The sequence below is a fragment of the Salmo salar genome, chromosome ssa18 (assembly GCF_905237065.1).
Source record: "Salmo salar chromosome ssa18, Ssal_v3.1, whole genome shotgun sequence".
Lineage (NCBI taxonomy): Eukaryota > Metazoa > Chordata > Actinopteri > Salmoniformes > Salmonidae > Salmo > Salmo salar.
In genome coordinates this window covers 32,555,317-32,574,009 of record NC_059459.1, presented here as the reverse complement: position 1 = coordinate 32,574,009, position 18,693 = coordinate 32,555,317, and the positions used below count along the sequence as shown (strand labels likewise).

General features: G+C 45.2%; 1 protein-coding gene across 6 annotated transcripts in view; it reads left to right on the top strand.

The window, feature by feature from the left end:
- The window catches only part of LOC106560244 (collagen alpha-1(XIX) chain), a 242,966-nt gene that overhangs the window by 205,670 nt on the left and 18,603 nt on the right, over positions 1–18,693 (top strand). For all 6 annotated transcript variants that reach the window (XR_006760420.1, XM_045701046.1, XM_045701045.1 and 3 more), the window contains 3 exons: positions 1,653–1,697; positions 3,226–3,369; positions 14,951–15,017. Coding sequence is in view for 5 of the 6 variants with exons in the window: in XM_045701046.1 (XP_045557002.1) it covers positions 1,653–1,697; positions 3,226–3,369; positions 14,951–15,017 (256 nt within the window). In the remaining variant the exon portion in view is untranslated. The remainder of the gene's footprint in view (positions 1–1,652; positions 1,698–3,225; positions 3,370–14,950; positions 15,018–18,693) is intronic.

Genomic DNA, 18,693 nt, shown 5'->3' with positions numbered 1-18,693 from the left:
CAGAGATCTCAACAGTGAACTAGCGGAAAGAAGGGCCAACTTCTTATTATTTCACTCACTTCCATCAACAACATCTTAGGGAGGGAGGGAGGGAGGGAGGGAGGGAGGGAGGGAGGGAGGGGGAGGGAGAGAGGGAAGGGGGGAGGGAAGGAGGGAGGGAGGGGGAGAGATTTTAATGCCTTGTTGTTAGATGGTGTATATCTTGTTCTCAATCATTTGGTGGGGCAACAGTGCCATCTAGCAGGTGAATGTGCTCCTATTCTAAACGTTCCCTAAAAACTCCTCTCACTCTACTGCAATGATCTGGCTTTGAGGTTTAATGCCAGGCCCAGGGAGCGACGATGGAAGTCGGATTCAGTGGGCACGATGATAGATGTAAGCCTCCCATCAGGCGTTGGGGAATAACATAGCAGAAATAAAAAATAGAGAGAGGGCTGCAGATGAAGGCAGGCGAGGAGGAGGAGAACAGAGTTCCGCAAAGAGCTGCTGCCCGCTTGCTTTTAAAACCACATGATCGTGCCAGATTGTATTTTGCATGGCGGCAGTAATCCTTGCAGTAAATGGATACAAAGATGTTCCCAGAGGTTGTACAGTCAGTGAGATGGAGGGAGCGAGGGAGAGCTGGAAAGGAAGAGAGGAGAGGAGAATGGAGAAGTGTAGTTCTGAGAGAAGTGTTGCACATAGAACTAACGACAGGTGTTTCTCTCCCAGCTAGGGAGGGAGGGAGGGAGGGAGGGAGGGAGGGAGGGAGGGAGGGAGGGAGGGAGGGAGGGAGGGAGGGAGGGAGGGAGGCAGGCAGGCAGGCAGGCAGAGTGGGAGGGGGGCGGCACACAGTCCACAGAGGGAAGTGGGGCTATGTGATGCAGAGAAGCTGTGACAGACAATGTGGAAGGTGGAACACAGTCCTTGGAGAACTCCATAAATCCTCAGAAACAGGAACAACAGTCATCCCAGAATCATTTAAAAAGGTTGTTTCTGATTGAGGATTTGGAATGAAAGAAATCCTGTCAATCACTTCACTTCTGCCACCAATTGTTAAGATTATAACGGGACCCGGCAGTCTAGTTATTGCAACAATAAACCTTTTTTGAATGTGAATAAGCTAAGACGCAAGCGTAGGTTGGGAAATGTAAAATGATAAGCAATCATTAAATGACCCTGAGTGTGGAGGATTGGTTGATGTTGATGGGGGTGATTACAGAGCAGCAGATTAGACCCACGTTGGCCTCAGTGGGTGTCTGAACAAAAGCAGTGTGCTTTTGAGTGCTAGGAGAGGAGAGGAGAGGAGAGGAGAGGAGAGGAGAGGAGAGGAGAGGAGAGGAGAGGAGAGGAGAGGAGAGGAGAGGAGAGGAGAGGAGAGGAGAGGAGAGGAGAGGGAGAGGAGAGGAGAGGAGAGGAGAGGAGAGTCAGATTTAGAGAGAGAGGGAGAGGGAGGAAAGAAGAAAAGACAAAGAGAGGAGTGGGTAAAGAGAGAGAAGACTAGCCTCGGGGTCATCTTCATTCCAAATATCCAATTATTTAGCAGTGCTCTTTGCTCTTCTCTCTGGTCTGGAGGGACTTCTCTGTCTCTCTGCAATCAGCAGAGCATTTCAGACAGAACCTGCACTCCTCTGTCATGTGTTCATACTGTGATATGTTTTATCTTCTTACAGGGAGCCACAGGTAGACCAGGAGACAGGGGATCCAAGGGAGAACGGGTAAGCACCTTTATTTTGTTTCTCTAAAGCTGTTTTCCATAAACACAACTCATTGTTTGTGATGGAAAAATATCACACAGAACCTAACCCAACCAAAAGGTAGTGATGCATAGAAACACGTTTCCCCCCCTTGCTTCCCCCTGCTGTGCCTAAGTATTTGATAAAGGCATCTGAAATGCAATGCATTTTGTATGCCACCATTGTATTTCTGAAACCCCTATTTATAAAGCCCTGTCACAGTCTTCTACAGTGGAATCTATTTATAAAGCCCTGTCACAGTCTTCTACAGTGTAATCTATTTATAAAGCCCTGTCACAGTCTTCTACTCTGTAATCTGTTTATAAAGCCCTGTCACAGTCTTTTACAGTGTAATCTGTTTATAAAGCCCTGTCACAGTCTTCTACACTGTAATCTGTTTATAAAGCCCTGTCACAGTCTTCTACAGTGTAATCTGTTTATAAAGCCCTGTCACAGTCTTTTACAGTGTAATCTGTTTATAAAGCCCTGTCACAGTCTTCTACAGTGTTAGCTGTTTATAAAGCCCTGTCACAGTCTTCTACACTGTAATCTGTTTATAAAGCCCTGTCACAGTCTTCTACAGTGTAATCTGTTTATAAAGCCCTGTCACAGTCTTCTACAGTGTAATCTGTTTATAAAGCCCTGTCACAGTCTTCTACACTGTAATCTGTTTATAAAGCCCTGTCACAGTCTTCTACACTGTAATCTGTTTATAAAGCCCTGTCACAGTCTTTTACAGTGTAATCTGTTTATAAAGCCCTGTCACAGTCTTCTACAGTGTAATCTGTTTATAAAGCCCTGTCACAGGCTTCTACACTGTAATCTGTTTATAAAGCCTTGTCACAGTCTTCTACAGTGTAATCTGTTTATAAAGCCCTGTCACAGTCTTCTACAGTGTAATCTGTTTATAAAGCCCTGTCACAGTCTTTTACAGTGTAATCTGTTCCCAAACGCTAGTCACGGCGGTTTGTAGGAGAGCTAAGATACATCGTGACAGAATTGGCCACAGTCCCTGGAGATGTGTATCTGAGTGGGCTCAATCAGGGTAATGGCTGGATGAGGACTGACTGTGTAATGCTGAGGCGTTGGTAGCTACAGTATCAGCCCAAAGTCAGACTGGCCTTATGCCAATGCTCTATCAGAATGCCTCCGGTACAGTCTGGAGTGGGACTGACAACAACCCCCTCACCCTTTTATTTAACCAGGCAAGTCAATTAAGAATATTTTCTTATTTACAATGATGGCCTAGCTAAATAAAGTGATTTTATATCTCAATTGGAAACCGGATGGTGTACTGTAAACCATATGGCGGTAGCTCACCAGCTAGCTAGATTTAGCCATTATACATATCGGTATATTTGAATGTATGTGTATTGTTTTATATTGTCAGGTATTACTGCACTGTTGGAGCTAGGAACATAAGCATTTCACTACACCCTTCCATAACATCTGCTAAATATGTATACATGACCAATACAATTTCATTTGATTGTTCTTTACTGATCTCCAGGGGGACCCAGGGATACCTGGAGCGAGGGGAGTCCAAGGGGAGAGGGGAAGGACAGGAGACCCAGGAATAGTGGGACCTATTGGGCCCCAAGGCCACCGAGGAGACCCTGGTCCCCCAGGTCCCATAGCATCACCAAGCCCTTTGGTACGTTGGTTATATCTACTCCAAACACACCAAGCCCTCTGGTACGTTGTTATATATCTCCCCCAAACACACCAAGCCCTCTGGTACATTGTTATATATCTCCTCCAAACACACCAAGTCCTCTGGTACATTGTTATATATCTCCTCCAAACACACCAAGCCCTCTGGAACGTTGTTATATATCTCCTCCAAACACACCAAGCCCTCTGGTACATTGTTATATATCTCCTCCAAACACACCAAGCCCTCTCGTACGTTGGTTATAGCTCCCCCAAACACACCAAGCCCTCTCGTACGTTGTTATATATCTCCCCCAAACACACCAAGCCCTCTGGTACGTTGTTATATATCTCCTCCAAACACACCAAGCCCTCTGGTACATTGTTATATATCTCCTCCAAACACACCAAGCCCTCTGGTACATTGTTATACATCTCCTCCAAACACACCAAGCCCTCTGGTACGTTGTTATATATCTCCTCCAAACACACCAAGCCCTCTGGTACATTGTTATATATCTCCTCCAAACACACCAAGCCCTCTGGTACGTTGTTATATATCTCCTCCAAACACACCAAGCCCTCTGGTACATTGTTATATATCTCCTCCAAACACACCAAGCCCTCTGGTACGTTGTTATATATCTCCTCCAAACACACCAAGCCCTCTGGTACATTGTTATATATCTCCTCCAAACACACCAGGCCCTCTGGTACGTTGTTATATATCTCCCCCAAACACACCAAGCCCTCTGGTATATTGTTATATATCTCCTCCAAACACACCAAGTCCTCTGGTACATTGTTATATATCTCCTCCAAACACACCAAGCCCTCTGGTACGTTGTTATATATCTCCTCCAAACACACCAAGCCCTCTGGTACATTGTTATATATCTCCTCCAAACACACCAAGCCCTCTGGTACATTGTTATATATCTCCTCCAAACACACCAAGCCCTCTGGTACATTGGTATATATCTCCTCCAAACACACCAAGCCCTCTGGTACATTGTTATATATCTCCTCCAAACACACCAAGCCCTCTGGTATATTGTTATATATCTCCTCCAAACACACCAAGCCTTCTGGTACGTTGGTTATATCTCCCCCAAACACACCAAGCCCTCTGGTACGTTGGTTATATCCATTCCAAACACACCAAGCCCTCTGGTACGTTGTTATATATCTCCTCCAAACACACCAAGCCCTCTGGTACGTTGGTTATATCTACTCCAAACACACCAAGCCCTCTGGTACGTTGGTTATATCTACTCCAAACACACCAAGCCCTCTGGTACATTGTTATATATCTCCTCCAAACACACCAAGCCCTCTGGTACGTTGGTTATATCTACTACAAACACACCAAGCCCTCTGGTACATTGTTATATATCTCCTCCAAACACACCAAGCCCTCTGGTACGTTGTTATATATCTCCTCCAAACACACCAAGCCCTCTGGTACATTGTTATATATCTCCTCCAAACACACCAAGCCCTCTGGTACGTTGTTATATATCTCCTCCAAACACACCAAGCCCTCTGGTACATTGTTATATATCTCCTCCAAACACACCAAGCCCTCTGGTACATTGTTATATATCTCCTCCAAACACACCAAGCCCTCTGGTACGTTGGTTATATCTCCCCCAAACACACCAAGCCCTCTGGTATGTTGTTATATATCTCCTCCAAACACACCAAGCCCTCTGGTACATTGTTATATATCTCCTCCAAACACACCAAGCCCTCTGGTACATTGTTATATATCTCCTCCAAACACACCAAGCCCTCTGGTACATTGCTATATATCTCCTCCAAACACACCAAGCCCTCTGGTACGTTGGTTATATCTCCCCCAAACACACCAAGCCCTCTGGTATGTTGTTATATATCTCCTCCAAACACACCAAGCCCTCTGGTACATTGTTATATATCTCCTCCAAACACACCAAGCCCTCTGGTACATTGTTATATATCTCCTCCAAACACACCAAGCCCTCTGGTACATTGTTATATATCTCCTCCAAACACACCAAGCCCTCTGGTACGTTGTTATATATCTCCTCCAAACACACCAAGCCCTCTGGTACATTGTTATATATCTCCTCCAAACACACCAAGCCCTCTGGTACGTTGTTATATATCTCCTCCAAACACACCAAGCCCTCTGGTACATTGTTATATATCTCCTCCAAACACACCAAGCCCTCTGGTACGTTGTTATATATCTCCCCCAAACACACCAAGCCCTCTGGTACATTGTTATATATCTCCTCCAAACACACCAAGCCCTCTGGTACATTGTTATATATCTCCTCCAAACACACCAAGCCCTCTGGTACGTTGTTATATATCTCCTCCAAACACACCAAGCCCTCTGGTACATTGTTATATATCTCCTCCAAACACACCAAGCCCTCTGGTACATTGTTATATATCTCCTCCAAACACACCAAGCCCTCTGGTACATTGTTATATATCTCCTCCAAACACACCAAGCCCTCTGGTACGTTGTTATATATCTCCTCCAAATACACCAAGCCCTCTGGTACATTGGTTATATCACCTCCAAACACACCAAGCCCTCTGGTACATTGTTATATATCTCCTCCAAACACACCAAGCCCTCTGGTATATTGTTATATATCTCCTCCAAATACACCAAGCCTTCTGGTACGTTGGTTATATCTCCCCCAAACACACCAAGCCCTCTGGTACGTTGGTTATATCCATTCCAAACACACCAAGCCCTCTGGTACGTTGTTATATATCTCCTCCAAACACACCAAGCCCTCTGGTACGTTGGTTATATCTACTCCAAACACACCAAGCCCTCTGGTACGTTGGTTATATCTACTCCAAACACACCAAGCCCTCTGGTACATTGTTATATATCTCCTCCAAACACACCAAGCCCTCTGGTACGTTGGTTATATCTACTCCAAACACACCAAGCCCTCTGGTACATTGTTATATATCTCCTCCAAACACACCAAGCCCTCTGGTACGTTGGTTATATCTCCTCCAAACACACCAAGCCCTCTGGTACATTGTTATATATCTCCTCCAAACACACCAAGCCCTCTGGTACGTTGTTATATATCTCCACCAAACACACCAAGCCCTCTGGTACATTGGTATATATCTACTCCAAACACACCAAGCCCTCTGGTACGTTGTTATATATCTCCTCCAAACACACCAAGCCCTCTGGTACGTTGGTTATATCACCCCCAAACACACCAAGCCCTCTGGTACATTGTTATATATCTCCTCCAAACACACCAAGCCCTCTGGTACATTGTTATATATCTCCCCCAAACACACCAAGCCCTCTGGTACATTGTTATATATCTCCTCCAAACACACCAAGCCCTCTGGTACATTGGTTATATCTCCTCCAAACACACCAAGCCCTCTGGTACGTTGGTTATATCTCCTCCAAACACACCAAGCCCTCTGGTACGTTGGTTATATCACCCCCAAACACACCAAGCCCTCTGGTACATTGTTATATATCTCCTCCAAACACACCAAGCCCTCTGGTACATTGTTATATATCTCCTCCAAACACACCAAGCCCTCTGGTACATTGTTATATATCTCCTCCAAACACACCAAGCCCTCTGGTACATTGGTTATATCTCCCCCAAACACACCAAGCCCTCTGGTACGTTGGTTATATCTCCCCCAAACACACCAAGCCCTCTGGTACGTTGTTATATATCTCCTCCAAACACACCAAGCCCTCTGGTACATTGTTATATATCTCCTCCAAACACACCAAGCCCTCTGGTACATTGTTATATATCTCCTCCAAACACACCAAGCCCTCTGGTATATTGTTATATATCACCTCCAAACACACCAAGCCCTCTGGTACGTTGTTATATATCTCCTCCAAACACACCAAGCCCTCTGGTACATTGTTATATATCTCCTCCAAACACACCAAGCCCTCTGGTACGTTGTTATATATCTCCTCCAAACACACCAAGCCCTCTGGTACATTGTTATATATCTCCTCCAAACACACCAAGCCCTCTGGTACATTGTTATATATCTCCTCCAAACACACCAAGCCCTCTGGTACGTTGTTATATATCTCCTCCAAACACACCAAGCCCTCTGGTACATTGTTATATATCTCCTCCAAACACACCAAGCCCTCTGGTACGTTGTTATATATCTCCCCCAAACACACCAAGCCCTCTGGTACATTGTTAAATATCTCCTCCAAACACACCAAGTCCTCTGGTACATTGTTATATATCTCCTCCAAACACACCAAGCCCTCTGGTACGTTGTTATATATCTCCTCCAAACACACCAAGCCCTCTGGTACATTGTTATACATCTCCTCCAAACACACCAAGCCCTCTGGTACATTGTTATATATCTCCTCCAAACACACCAAGCCCTCTGGTACATTGTTATATATCTCCTCCAAACACACCAAGCCCTCTGGTACGTTGTTATATATCTCCTCCAAATACACCAAGCCCTCTGGTACATTGGTTATATCACCTCCAAACACACCAAGCCCTCTGGTACATTGTTATATATCTCCTCCAAACACACCAAGCCCTCTGGTATATTGTTATATATCTCCTCCAAATACACCAAGCCTTCTGGTACGTTGGTTATATCTCCCCCAAACACACCAAGCCCTCTGGTACGTTGGTTATATCACCTCCAAACACACCAAGCCCTCTGGTACGTTGTTATATATCTCCTCCAAACACACCAAGCCCTCTGGTACGTTGGTTATATCTACTCCAAACACACCAAGCCCTCTGGTACGTTGGTTATATCTACTCCAAACACACCAAGCCCTCTGGTACATTGTTATATATCTCCTCCAAACACACCAAGCCCTCTGGTACGTTGGTTATATCTACTCCAAACACACCAAGCCCTCTGGTACATTGTTATATATCTCCTCCAAACACACCAAGCCCTCTGGTACGTTGGTTATATCTCCTCCAAACACACCAAGCCCTCTGGTACGTTGGTTATATCTACTCCAAACACACCAAGCCCTCTGGTACATTGTTATATATCTCCACCAAACACACCAAGCCCTCTGGTACGTTGGTTATATCTACTCCAAACACACAAGCCCTCTGGTACGTTGTTATATATCTCCTCCAAACACACCAAGCCCTCTGGTACGTTGGTTATATCACCTCCAAACACACCAAGCCCTCTGGTACATTGTTATATATCTCCTCCAAACACACCAAGCCCTCTGGTACATTGGTTATATCTCCCCCAAACACACCAAGCCCTCTGGTACATTGGTTATATCTCCCCCAAACACACCAAGCCCTCTGGTACGTTGGTTATATCACCTCCAAACACACCAAGCCCTCTGGTACGTTGGTTATATCTCCTCCAAACACACCAAGCCCTCTGGTACGTTGGTTATATCACCTCCAAACACACCAAGCCCTCTGGTACGTTGGTTATATCACCTCCAAACACACCAAGCCCTCTGGTACATTGTTATATATCTCCTCCAAACACACCAAGCCCTCTGGTACATTGTTATATATCTCCTCCAAACACACCAAGCCCTCTGGTACGTTGGTTATATCTCCCCCAAACACACCAAGCCCTCTGGTACGTTGGTTATATCTCCCCCAAACACACCAAGCCCTCTGGTACGTTGGTTATATCACCTCCAAACACACCAAGCCCTCTGGTACATTGTTATATATCTCCTCCAAACACACCAAGCCCTCTGGTACATTGTTATATATCTCCTCCAAACACACCAAGCCCTCTGGTACATTGTTATATATCTCCTCCAAACACACCAAGCCCTCTGGTACGTTGGTTATATCTCCCCCAAACACACCAAGCCCTCTGGTACGTTGGTTATATCTCCCCCAAACACACCAAGCCCTCTGGTACGTTGTTATATATCTCCTCCAAACACACCAAGCCCTCTGGTATATTGTTATATATCTCCTCCAAACACACCAAGCCCTCTGGTACATTGTTATATATCTCCTCCAAACACACCAAGCCCTCTGGTATATTGTTATATATCTCCTCCAAACACACCAAGCCCTCTGGTGCATTGTTATATATCTCCTCCAAACACACCAAGCCCTCTGGTACGTTGGTTATATCTCCCCCCAAACACACCAAGCCCTCTGGTACGTTGGTTATATCACCTCCAAACACACCAAGCCCTCTGGTATATTGTTATATATCTCCTCCAAACACACCAAGCCCTCTGGTACGTTGGTTATATCTCCCCCAAACACACCAAGCCCTCTGGTACGTTGGTTATATCACCTCCAAACACACCAAGCCCTCTGGTATATTGTTATATATCTCCCCCAAACACACCAAGCCCTCTGGTATATTGTTATATATCTCCTCCAAACACACCAAGCCCTCTGGTACATTGTTATATATCTCCTCCAAACACACCAAGCCCTCTGGTACATTGTTATATATCTCCTCCAAACACACCAAGCCCTCTGGTACATTGTTATATATCTCCTCCAAACACACCAAGCCCTCTGGTACATTGTTATATATCTCCTCCAAACACACCAAGCCCTCTGGTACATTGGTTATATCTCCTCCAAACACACCAAGCCCTCTGGTACATTGGTTATATCTCCCCCAAACACACCAAGCCCTCTGGTACGTTGGTTATATCTCCTCCAAACACACCAAGCCCTCTGGTACGTTGGTTATATCACCTCCAAACACACCAAGCCCTCTGGTACGTTGTTATATCACCTCCAAACACACCAAGCCCTCTGGTACGTTGGTTATATCACCTCCAAACACACCAAGCCCTCTGGTACATTGTTTTATATCTCCTCCAAACACACCAAGCCCTCTGGTACGTTGGTTATATCACCTCCAAACACACCAAGCCCTCTGGTACGTTGGTTATATCACCTCCAAACACACCAAGCCCTCTGGTACGTTGTTATATCACCTCCAAACACACCAAGCCCTCTGGTACGTTGGTTATATCACCTCCAAACACACCAAGCCCTCTGGTACGTTGGTTATATCACCTCCAAACACACCAAGCCCTCTGGTACGTTGTTATATATCTCCTCCAAACACACCAAGCCCTCTGGTACGTTGGTTATATCTACTCCAAACACACCAAGCCCTCTGGTACGTTGGTTATATCTACTCCAAACACACCAAGCCCTCTGGTACATTGTTATATATCTCCTCCAAACACACCAAGCCCTCTGGTACGTTGGTTATATCTACTCCAAACACACCAAGCCCTCTGGTGCATTGTTATATATCTCCTCCAAACACACCAAGCCCTCTGGTACGTTGGTTATATCTCCTCCAAACACACCAAGCCCTCTGGTACGTTGGTTATATCTACTCCAAACACACCAAGCCCTCTGGTACATTGTTATATATCTCCACCAAACACACCAAGCCCTCTGGTACGTTGGTTATATCTACTCCAAACACACAAGCCCTCTGGTACGTTGTTATATATCTCCTCCAAACACACCAAGCCCTCTGGTACGTTGGTTATATCACCTCCAAACACACCAAGCCCTCTGGTACATTGTTATATATCTCCTCCAAACACACCAAGCCCTCTGGTACATTGGTTATATCTCCCCCAAACACACCAAGCCCTCTGGTACATTGGTTATATCTCCCCCAAACACACCAAGCCCTCTGGTACGTTGGTTATATCACCTCCAAACACACCAAGCCCTCTGGTACGTTGTTTATATCTCCTCCAAACACACCAAGCCCTCTGGTACGTTGGTTATATCACCTCCAAACACACCAAGCCCTCTGGTACGTTGGTTATATCACCTCCAAACACACCAAGCCCTCTGGTACATTGTTATATATCTCCTCCAAACACACCAAGCCCTCTGGTACATTGTTATATATCTCCTCCAAACACACCAAGCCCTCTGGTACATTGTTATATATCTCCTCCAAACACACCAAGCCCTCTGGTACGTTGGTTATATCTCCCCCAAACACACCAAGCCCTCTGGTACATTGGTTATATCTCCCCCAAACACACCAAGCCCTCTGGTACATTGTTATATATCTCCTCCAAACACACCAAGCCCTCTGGTACATTGTTATATATCTCCTCCAAACACACCAAGCCCTCTGGTACGTTGTTATATATCTCCCCCAAACACACCAAGCCCTCTGGTACATTGTTAAATATCTCCTCCAAACACACCAAGTCCTCTGGTACATTGTTATATATCTCCTCCAAACACACCAAGCCCTCTGGTACGTTGTTATATATCTCCTCCAAACACACCAAGCCCTCTGGTACATTGTTATATATCTCCTCCAAACACACCAAGCCCTCTGGTACATTGTTATATATCTCCTCCAAACACACCAAGCCCTCTGGTACATTGTTATATATCTCCTCCAAACACACCAAGCCCTCTGGTACGTTGTTATATATCTCCTCCAAATACACCAAGCCCTCTGGTACATTGGTTATATCACCTCCAAACACACCAAGCCCTCTGGTACATTGTTATATATCTCCTCCAAACACACCAAGCCCTCTGGTATATTGTTATATATCTCCTCCAAATACACCAAGCCTTCTGGTACGTTGGTTATATCTCCCCCAAACACACCAAGCCCTCTGGTACGTTGGTTATATCACCTCCAAACACACCAAGCCCTCTGGTATATTGTTATATATCTCCCCCAAACACACCAAGCCCTCTGGTATATTGTTATATATCTCCTCCAAACACACCAAGCCCTCTGGTACATTGTTATATATCTCCTCCAAACACACCAAGCCCTCTGGTACATTGTTATATATCTCCTCCAAACACACCAAGCCCTCTGGTACATTGTTATATATCTCCTCCAAACACACCAAGCCCTCTGGTACATTGTTATATATCTCCTCCAAACACACCAAGCCCTCTGGTACGTTGGTTATATCTCCTCCAAACACACCAAGCCCTCTGGTACGTTGGTTATATCTCCCCCAAACACACCAAGCCCTCTGGTACGTTGGTTATATCTCCTCCAAACACACCAAGCCCTCTGGTACGTTGGTTATATCACCTCCAAACACACCAAGCCCTCTGGTACGTTGTTATATCACCTCCAAACACACCAAGCCCTCTGGTACGTTGGTTATATCACCTCCAAACACACCAAGCCCTCTGGTACATTGTTTTATATCTCCTCCAAACACACCAAGCCCTCTGGTACGTTGGTTATATCACCTCCAAACACACCAAGCCCTCTGGTACTTTGGTTATATCACCTCCAAACACACCAAGCCCTCTGGTACGTTGGTTATATATCACCTCCAAACACACCAAGCCCTCTGGTACGTTGTTATATATCTCCTCCAAACACACCAAGCCCTCTGGTACGTTGGTTATATCACCTCCAAACACACCAAGGTGTCATGACCTGTTTTATAAAGTTGTTGTGAATGTCTTATGTACACCCGAGATCGCCCAACACTCATAGTCCAACCGTATACCCATAGACTCACTGGAAATTCATGCTCCACATTTTTGTGTGTGTTTGTCTATACCCGCCCATAAAATCAAAGACTATCCTCAGTCACACATAATTAAAGCATCTAAACATCCTCCTTTCTTCAGTGGTCTGAGTAATTAGCGGATATCTTTATTTCTCTGTAAATGAATACAGTACTGCAGTAACATAGAGTTGTGTGGAGCTGTGTGGAGCAACATATGACACAGCAGATAACAGATAGGCATAATGAAGCCTGTTAGGTTGTTTCTGCTCCTCACCTCCCACTCCTGATCAGCTCAACCCCACAGGGGGGTCAGGAGAGAGGGAAGGAGAGAAGGGCTAGAGAGAGAGGGGCGGAGAGAGGGATATGGAGAGAAGACTAGAGGGAGAGCGATGGAGAGAGAGAGAAGGAGAGAGGACTAGAGAGAGAGGAGTGGAGAGCGGGAAGGAGAGAGGGCTATAGAGAGCGAGAGAAGGAGAGAGGGCTAGAGAGGGAAGGAGAGAGGGAAAGAGAGAGGGGTGGTGAAAGAGTGATATGGAAAACAGAAAAGACAGAGAAATGAGAGATGAGAGAGATGGAGAGAGAGGGAGGAAAGAAGAGAGAGGGAGGAAAGGAGAGAGAGGGAGGAAAGGAGAGAGAGGGAGGAAAGAAGAGAGAGTAATTGCTTGCTGTTTGGGGTTTTAGGCTGGGTTTCTGTACAGCACTTTGATATATCAGCTGATGTAAGAAGGGCTATATAAATACATTTGATTTGATTTGATTTGAAAGGAGAGAGAGGGAGGAAAGGAGAGAGAGGAATAGAGAGAAGGAGAGAGATGGAGAGAGCGTGGGAGTGAGGAGAGAGAGGAGAGAGATGGAGAGAGCGTGGGAGTGAGGAGAGAGAAGGAGAGAGCTGGAGAGAGGGTGGGAGTGAGGAGAGAGAGGAGAGAGCTGGAGAGAGGGTGGGAGTGAGGAGAGCACTGCAGTGGATCGAAAAACACCTCTGTGTGTCACAGCTATTTTACACGCGGCATGCAGAGGGTTACATAACACAACAGAGATTAAAGACTTCTGAATGCCAAGAAAACAAGTACTAAAGGGTTACCCTCCTATATCTTTCTCTCATAGAACAGAACAGTACAGTGACCCTATTAAACAGAAAAGTACATTGGCAACTCTTCCGCAGTATTCAGCACTGCCAAAATACAGGTATCCTGTTTTTCAACCAGTCGCAATAGAACACAATAATATTTGAGTGATCAATATCGATGTTCGAAAATGTCCCTGAATATTGTTACTTTAGTACCTTTATAAAGCTGCCAGGGTTTTGTTCCATCCTCTCCTCTACCTATCAAGACACAGACAATATGAAGAACCTTTTAGAAAATGGCCCACAGATGATCACAGTTCATTGTAACAGTATATGAGGTTTTAGCTCTGATTGCAAAGATGTTTCAAACACACAAGTCCCTGTTTTTCTCCCTGGGTTTATTCTAGTTGTTCATACTTAGAAATCCCATTCCTTTATCCGTACCACTTTCTGGAGTCCACCAGAAATACGGTATTATAATGCATTTATCAGTCTTTTCTATGGGCAGTCAGAAGAATATAGAACTCTAAAAGAACATTTTCATAGTTCCGATTTCCATTCCATTCTGTTGCCAAAGTTCTCCTCTACAATTCAAGGCTCTCTCCACACAAACATTCTGAGCAAACAGCAATCTTACTTTGAGCCTGAGATAGATGGCAGGGACAGGGAGACAGGGAGAGAGGAGTTGATTATTATGCCATGAAGCATTGCATCTCTTTATCGCTGAAGACACTGCAATTTTATAACACGTTGAATAAAACATGAACTACTGCTGTCTCGCTAATTACATTTTCTTAATCTGTTAAAGACGTTTTGGTTAAGTTTGTGTTATTCTGTTTCTGTTTCTCTCTCTTGTGCCTGTCTGTCTGTATCTCTCTCTCTTTCACTCTCTCTCTCTCTCTCTCTCTCTCTCTCTCTCTCTCTCTCTCTCTCGCTCTCTCTCTCCCTCTCTCCCTCTCCCTCTCCCTCCCTTCTCTCTCTCTCTCACAGAATGATGCCAATTCCATGGAGGAAATTAAAATGTTTATCCGGAATGAAGTATTGCGGTTGTTTGAAGGTACAGCTGTTACGTCTGAATCCCAACTTGTTGTCGACCCAATTTATCCTTCAGGGGGTCCCTTTGTTTTCTCCTCTCTTTTAAGGATTTCAGGATTTCTAAATCGGGGGGGAAATCTAAATTGGATATTGTTGCCTTAGTTCTTCAGGAAGTAAAAGAGTCCCAAGTAAGAGAATAGTTCATGCTGGGTGAAGGTATTTTATTGTTCTGCCACTGTGTTGTGATATTGAATGGCAGTGTGGTATGCAAGCCTCGGTTTAGTACATATCCTAACTAACTAATGAGCTACTGTATCACCTATTCTACCGTTTTATGTTTTCTGATACAGAATTTCAATTTGAGAGCTTGGGCCTGTAAGGTTCTGTCTGAGTTATGGACATGTCGTTGTTCTGTTCAATGTTTTCTACCTATATAGTAGTCTAAATAGCCCAATTCATGTTGGTAAATTCAAAATAATCAAATATTGCTGACACCATTCAAACCAATGAGGGTTTGCAACTTTAAAGCCAATTATCTCGGAATCATCTTTTTGCAAATAGAACCTTCTAGTCACAAGCTCTTGAATTGTCTATCACTTGCAGAGAGTGTTGGTATATTATCAAATCAAATCAAACGTTATTAGTCACATGCGCCGAATACAACAAACAGGTGTAGACCTTACAGTGAAATGCTTACTTAACCAACAATGCAGTTAAAAAAAATACGTATAAGAATAATAAATAAAAGTAACAAGTAATTAAAGAGCAGCAGTAAAATAACAATAGCGAGAATATATTCAGGGGGGTACCGGTACAGAGTCAATGTGCGGGGACACCGGTTAGTTGAGGTAATATGTACATGTAGGCAGAGTTATTAAAGTGACTATGCATAGATGATAACAACAGAGAGTAGCAGTGGTGTAAAAGAGTGGGAGGGGGGGGCAATGCAAATAGTCTGGGTAGCCATTTGATTAGATGTTCAGAAGTCTTATGGCTTGGGGGTAGAAGCTGTTTAGAAGCCTCTTGGACCTAGACTTGGCCCTCCGGTCCCGCTTGCCGTGCGGTAGCAGAGTGAACAGTCTATGAATAGGCTGGCTGGAGTCTTTGACAATTGTTAGGGCCTGGTATGTACTGGGTCGTTCGCACTAACCTCTGAAGTGCCTTGCAGTCGGAGGTCGAGCAGTTGCCATACCAGGCAGTGATGCAACCAGTCAGGATGCTCTCGATGGTGCAGCTGTAGAACCTTTGGAGCATCTGAGGACCCATGCCAAATCTTTTCAGTCTCCTGAGGGGGAATAGGTTTTGTCGTGCCCTCTTCACGACTGTCTTGGTGTGCTTGGACCATGTTAGTTTGTTGGTGATGTGGATACCAAGGAACTTGAAGCTCTCAACCTGCTCCACTACAGCCCCGTCGATTTGAATTGGGGCGTGCTCGGTCCTCTTTTTCCTGTAGTCCACAATCATCTCCTTTGTCTTGATCACGTTGAGGGAGAGGTTGTTGTCCTGGCACCACACGGCCAGGTCTCTGACCACCTCCCTATAGGCTGTCTCATCGTTGTCGGTGATCAGGCCTACCACTGTTGTGTCATTGGCAAACTTAATGCTGGTGTTGGAGCAGTGCCTGGCCGTGCAGTTATGAGTGAACAGGGAGTACAGGAGGGGATGAGCACGCACCCCTGAGGGGCCCCTGTGTTGAGGATCAGCGTGGCGGATGTGTCGTTACCTATCCTTCCCACCTGGGGCCAGCCCGTCAGGAAGTCCACAATCCAGTTGCAGAGGGAGATGTTTAGTCCCAGGGTCCATAGCTTATTGATGAGCTTCGAGGGCACTATGGTGTTGAACGCTGAGCTGTAGTCAATGAATAGCATTCTCACATAGGTGTTCCTTTTGTCTAGGTGGGAAGGGACAGTGTGGAGTGCAATAGAGATTGCATCATCTGTGGATCTGTTGGGGCGGTGTGCAAATTGGAGTGGGTTTAGGATTTCTGGGATAATGGTGTTGATGTGAGCCATGACCAGCCTTTCAAAGCACTTCATGGCTACAGATGTGAGTGCTATGGGTCGGTAGTCATTTAGGCAGGTTAACTTAGTGTTCTTGGGCACAGGCACTATGGTGGTCTGCTTAAAACATGTTGGTATTACAGACTCGGACAGGGAGAGGTTGAAAATGTCAGTGAAGACACTTGCCAGTTGGTCAGTGTATGCTCACAGTACACGTCCTGGTAATCCGTCTGGCCCCATGGCCTTGTGAATGTTGACCTGTTTAAAGGTCTTACACACATCGCCTGCAGAGAGCGTGATGACACAGTCTTCCAGAACAGCTGGTGCTCTCATGCATGTTTCAGTGTTATTTGCCTCGAAGTGAGCATAGAAGTAGTTTAGCTCATCTGGTAGGCTCGTCTCACTGGGCAACTCTCGGCTGTGCTTCACTTTGTAATCTGTAATGGTTTGCAAGCCCTCCACATCCGACGAGCATCAGAGCCAGTGTAGTACGATTCGATCTTTGTCCTGTATTGACTCTTTGCCTGTTTGATGATTCGTCAGAGAGCATAGCGGGATTTATTATGAGCTTCCAGATTAGAGTCCCGCTCCTTGAAAGTGGCAGCTCTAGCCTTTAGCTCAGTGCGGATGTTGCCTGTAATCCATGGCTTCTGGTTGGGGTATGTACGTACGGTCACTGTGGGGACGACGTCGTCAATGCACTTATTGATGAAGCCAATGACTGATGGGGTGTTTTCCTCAATTCCATCGGAGGAATCCCAGAACATATTCCAGTCTGTGCTAGCAAAACAGTCCTGTAGCTTAGCGTCTGCTTCATCTGACCACTTTTTTATTGATCTAGTCACTGGTGCTTCCTGCTTTAATTTTTGCTTGTAGGCAGGAATCAGGAGGATAGAATTATGGTCAGATTTGCCAAATGGAGGGCGAGGGAGAGCTTTGTATGCGTCTCTGTGTGTGGAATAAATGTTGGAAAACGGATTCAAGTTTCCATGCGTTGAAGTCGCCGGCTATTAGGAGCGCTGCCTCTGGGTGAGCATTTTCTTGTTTGCTAATGGCGGAATACAGCTCCTTCGATGCTGTCTTAGTGCCAGCCTCAGTCTGTGGTGGTATGTAAACAGCTACAAAAAATACACATGAAAACTCTCTAGGTAGATTGTGTGGTCTACAGCTTATCATGAGATACACTACCCTAGGCGAGCAATAGCTCGAGACTTCCTTAGATATCGTGCACCAGCTGTTATTTATAACCTGCCAGCTGTATGTTGACAGTGTCGTCGTTCAGCCACGACTCCGTGAAGCATAAGATATTACAGTTTTGAATGTCCCGTTGGTAGTTTAATCTTTCGCGTAGGTCATCTATTTTATTCTCCAAAAATTGCACGTTTGCTAGCAGAATCGAAGGAAGTGGAGGTTTATTCGATTGCCTACGAATTCTCAGAAGGCAGCCCGCCCTCTGGCCCCTTTTTCTCTGCCTCTTCTTCACGCAAATCACGGGAATCTGGGCCTGTTCCCGAGAAGCAGTATATCGTTCACGTCGGGCTCGTCAGACTCGTTAATAAAGGAAAAAAAGATTCTGCCAGTCCGTGGTGAATAATCACGGTCCTGATGTCCAGAAGTTATTTTTCGGTCATAAGAGACAGTAGCGGCAACATTATGTACAAAATAAGTACAAAAATAAGTTACAAACAACTCAAATAA